Consider the following 5,174-nt stretch of genomic DNA (forward strand, 5'->3'; position numbering starts at 1 on the left):
GTCCTTCATTCCAGCAGCTGTCAGACTCCACAACTCCTGCTCTTCCTGACCATGTGCAAATTTGCACTTTTTCATGTACATATCGTGTGTATTGTGTATATTGTATTTATTAGTGTATATTTGGTATATTTTTGTTGTATATTTCCATAGATGTTTATTCTATCGATGTTTATTTTTCTGCTGTGGTAAATTAATTTCCCAGTTGTGGGATTAATAAAGTTAATCTAATCTAATCTAATCTAATGTCCAGTTGCAACAAATAGGCAAAGTGTGTTCTGTGTACTTAAAAGAGCATTATGCTACTATTGGTAAATGAGCAAAAATCAATTTTGTGCATGATAATTAAGGGTTAATCTCCCAAAAATACCAACAGTAGGATATGATGTTTATGATTGATGCATTACAACTGGCCTCATCAGACTGTAAATGTTAGTGTCCAACCATACAGCTACTTTTTCTGAAGCAAAATTTTAATGGGCTATTTGTCATATAGCAAAATTCAAATAATATAATAAAATATAAGTAGTGATATTAAGTAGTAGCTCTTCCTGTTCACTGAGCCCTGAGCCTAGTCTGTTAACACTAATAAACTACTTTCATTAAATGTATCCTTATTACTAAAGGAGGCAGAGGAACAATGAAACACATAAGACACACAGGTTACAGTAAGTGTTGAGTTTGTATTAACACGTTATGCAGTAAAATTAAAGAGGACCTATTATGGCCATTGTTTCATTTCATCCTTGGTGTGTACTAACATTGATTTACTTTGCTTTAATGTTCTGAACATCTTCTGGACATCTAGTCACCTTCTGTCTGAAACGCTCTGTAAAACTCAGGGCTCTTTAAGGCCTCCCTCCCCCCTTTGAAGCCCAGTGTGCTCTGATTGGTCGGCTTGACAGCAACTATCATGGCAACGAAACATTCTGTATGTCTTGTGTAAACAAACGGTTGTGATGCTTCGGTTCTGTCTTAACGTTTTGAGCAAGAGTCCGATCCTGAATCAGAACATGACAAACCCGATCTGGACTGGAGAAGAAAACAAGCATACCCACTGTCAGGCAGCCGGAGCGAGGGAAGAGGCAGAAATATTGAGAGTGCTGCGAATCAAGACACTGGACAGTCTGCAAAGACGTCGGATGACAATATTCATAACTTGGAGAAACCCTTTTGATTTTTTACGTGTGGACACTTCCGGACTAAAGGAATATAGATAATGGAGGAACAGAGGTAGGGAGTCTCCACTGCTTCACCTCCTGCTGGTTTACGATGCTGGTAAATCTGAATTAATTAAACTTTTGTGTGCATAGTTGCTGAAAAATGAACTCAGCGGTTAAATTGTGGATAATTTATCCAAACTCACAAGGTATAGCATGTCAATACTGACAAACATTTAAGCATTTATAGCTTTGCTATGCTGCTACTTATTCAGATGATCAGGTCGCCGTAACACGGTAAACAACAAAGATCCACAATAACAATGCAGACTGACAGGCTGTGAGGAGAGTCCCCTGTTCGGCCACATTAAGTGTGAATTACAGAAATAACCGTTGTGAAAATGAAGCGTCTAACTGTGCGCGGTTTAGTCCTCCTTGAAGTGCTCACACTATAATGTTTGGAGCAGTTGAGAAACACTGTCTTTTCAGCACGGCTACAACACTAAAGAAAACTCTTCATTATAAGTAGTTATGTGCTGTGCCTTGTGTGGGGGCGTGCCAAGCTTGCAGGGGGTGTCCAGCTTGCAGGTGGGCAGCACCAAGAGACATATAAACGTCAATAGGACCAGGAAGTAATGTCTGGACCCCCAACGAGGTGTTTCATACAAAGGAGAAAACTGGGTTTTGCCAGACAGAGTTACTGCCTTTGGTGTAAACTTTGATCCTTGTGACTCAGGAGACCATTTACATGCACAAAAACCTATATAACACACTGTAAGTAAGGGAAAGTTCAGAAAAAGCGTAATAGGTCCCCTTTCTCATGGTCAACGGCAGCGACTGAAAACGAGGCTTCATATTAAAATACAACTCTGACCACCTCTACATATCAAACAGAGGGAGTTAGACATAAAGACCTCTAATAAAAGTCTGTTACATTCTGGAGTTGAAGTTAAAAAAGACTAAACTATTGTGGATCCAAACGGAGGCTGCGCTCTGTGTGAGAGACTAAATAACAAAGATAGTCTGTCTCTTTAACTTTCTCTCTGAGCAACCTTTTGTGTATAGTGTGTGTATATCTGAACTCACAGCTCAGTGTTTGTCTTTCATTTATGTGTTTGGTGATTTTGTCAGATGGCGCCACAGTTATAAAATCGAGATTTGACTAGAGGTCAAGACATATTTTGACCTACTCTTGTTGTTAATCTTAATGGAGGCTGTTGCCTGAGTTAAGCTGCTTGTATTGAGATTTTTTGATAGTAGTTTCATTTCATAACAGTGACAAACAATACTGAGGCCTAGGGCAAACACATTGTTATGTGGTTATCACCAATGAAGGCAGGTCAGCCGAAGCAGACGCAGCTCCGCAGCGCTCTCAGTCTGTGTATGTTAACTGTGGTGGCTGTGATGAGGGAAGCTGAAGAGGGAGGGGCAGAGGCTCGTGTGTCTCAGATGCAGTTGTTGGACATTACAACACGCTTTTAGATGAGAACTGATGCCATGGGCCAAATTTAAAAACTTAAAACTAGAAAAAGAAACTGAAAAAAGATGTCTTGCAAAAAGGGCACTCATCTGGACAGATGCCAAAGGGGCAGGTGCTTTAGCACCACCTGAGGTCTATCTGTGCACGGGCCTGACCTCACAGTCCTCCCACACCAGCACATACAGCACTGTAGCTGTTCTGAGAACTCACACAAGACTACACTCACTGTAGTGGCTAAAAAACCTCCAGATGAGTCTGTCCTTTAACTCCTGTCCTATTTATCTTTTACCAAGGTGGAGTGAGCAGTGTGTCTGACGCGCAGTCACAATAGATCCACTGACCAGTGATGTTCTCAGATGAATGGAATTTATTGTCAAAACATGAAAAAGGGGGCGCACACTTACTGCTACAAATAAAATTCATTGTTTTTAATCAATAATTCATCCTAAATAATCAATATATCCTGTGAATAGAAATAAATTAAATAACCTTAAATGCGGCTCCTACACTTATAGTTAGCCACCATTAATGTCAACAACCCTTTATTTAGACCTGCTGTTAGCACTGTAACTTTCTACTGTGTATTCGTTGATAAAATACACATTTACCCCAAATGACTGAGTTTAGATATAGATCTTTTGATACAAAAATTGATCCTACAACACATGGGATTAATCGTATTGATATGTCAGGATCAATCCACACACCACTGGTACCATGATTGTCTGGTCACAATCTCAAGAGAATCAATTCAAGATTTGTTGATATATTTCAGACGTTCTGCCTGCATTGTTAAAAATTCATCCTACCTAACCTTCTCTTTGTTCTTCTGCTGCTTTTCCAGGCACAAGAGGAGTAAGGCTCAGTCCAGGAGGAGGCATCTGCAGATACAGCTGGCGGAATCGCTCAGCCTGTGGAAACTCACCGTGTTTGAACTGTTTCTGTGGGTGAAGGGCTCCATGTTGGTACATTGGCTCACTGCACTGCTGGCATTTCTGAACTGAAGCACATCTGGACATCACACTGGAACATTAACAACAGGCTGCAACTGTTGGCTCTCGGGTGTATATACACTGCATGTTAACACATTTTAAATATGTGCCACACACACATATACACACTGAATGTTCTCCTATCACACATTTGTACTTCTGTCTATGTGAGGACTATTGACACAGTGCATTCCCTAGGCCCTGGCCCTACCTCTAACCAAAGTCTAACAGCTCTCTGAAGTTGTGAGTTGCTGTCCTCACGCAGTATGTCTATAACTCAAACTGGTCCTCACAAAGACATAAGATTACAAGTACACACACACACACACACACATACATGAGTACATACAAGGACAGGATGCTGATGTCTTTGAACACCAGGAGCAGCTTGTGGCTGTTGGTAACTTTTTAGGCCTCACGATCACAACAGTGCTGAGATAAACTATTTTCTCATGATTGTGTCATAATTGTTTATTAATTTCATTTACTCAGGATTCTGTCTTATTCTATTTAATTTAAGAACATTATTAACAGATAATGATTTTTCTCATAACCCTGAGATATTGAACCATTATCTCCGTATTTACTCCATACCAGTGGCAGAAACCTGGTCACACTGACTGTATCTCTGTGATGTGCTATGAAGTACTGTGTGTATGGATGAATTGTAATGTGTCAAGAAACAGTTCCACCACATAGCTGCCCCTAAAAGCATAAATAGTGTGTTTTACATTTGTGTTTAGTGTGGATGGAATGAATGAAAAACAACATGTTTATTCGTTTATTAGTTTAGCCCCCCCACTCTTGATGTCCTGACTCCAGCTCCACATATAGATAAGATATTGATACCCATGTTCTCACCTCACTTTCAGAAAAAAAAACAGATAAACATACAGACAGGTGACAACTTACAGAAAAACCTGAATACATGAGTGGAGAAACCTAATGAATGCAGGTGCACTGCATGGTACAATTAAGCAATTAATGTCCAATCATGCTCATGTGTATAAAATTGTGAACAGGCTCAGCTGATTCCTTTTCTTATCACAAAATGAAAAGATCAAAATGACTTTGAAAGAAGGAGGGGAAAAAAAGTGACATGTCAGTTGAGTCATCCTCCATATTCTCGACATCTAGGTCATGTGTGGCGTACACCAAGAGAAAGGTACAGGCCTGAATGCCTAATCTCAGTGGCTCTGTTCTGCTGTGGGAGGCATTTTGCTGGCATGGTTTGGGTTCACTTGTCCCCTTAGAGGGAGGGGTCACTGCAAATCAATACAGAGTTGTGATTACTTTTATCCTATGATGAAACATTTCTGTCCTGATGGGAGGGGTCTCTTCCAGGATGACTATGCTCCCATCCACAGGTCATGAGGGGTCACTGAATGGTTCGAGTATAAAAATGATGTGAATAATTTTGGCCAATGGCAGTCACCAGATCACAACCCAGTTGAACCTATTGTTACGATTAACTGGTGACCCAAGAGCAAAGGGAGACAAGGGTTAGAACGTGCGTAGAAATGAGTAAACGAGCTTAGCTTACAC

General features: G+C 40.4%; 1 protein-coding gene across 2 annotated transcripts in view; it reads left to right on the forward strand.

The window, feature by feature from the left end:
• Positions 1-4,653, forward strand: part of adck1 (aarF domain containing kinase 1) — a 106,388-nt gene extending 101,735 nt beyond the window's left edge. For both annotated transcript variants that reach the window (XM_023406735.2, XM_023406736.2), the window contains exon 11: positions 3,482-4,653. In XM_023406735.2, the coding sequence (XP_023262503.1) occupies positions 3,482-3,641 (160 nt within the window). In that variant the 3' untranslated portion in view covers positions 3,642-4,653. The remainder of the gene's footprint in view (positions 1-3,481) is intronic.
• Positions 4,654-5,174: the final 521 nt, after the last annotated feature.

Source organism: Seriola lalandi, unplaced genomic scaffold (genome assembly GCF_002814215.2).
Source record: "Seriola lalandi dorsalis isolate HSWRI2012SDOR001 ecotype SW California unplaced genomic scaffold, Sedor1 jcf7180002054316, whole genome shotgun sequence".
NCBI classification, from domain to species: Eukaryota; Metazoa; Chordata; class Actinopteri; order Carangiformes; family Carangidae; genus Seriola; species Seriola lalandi.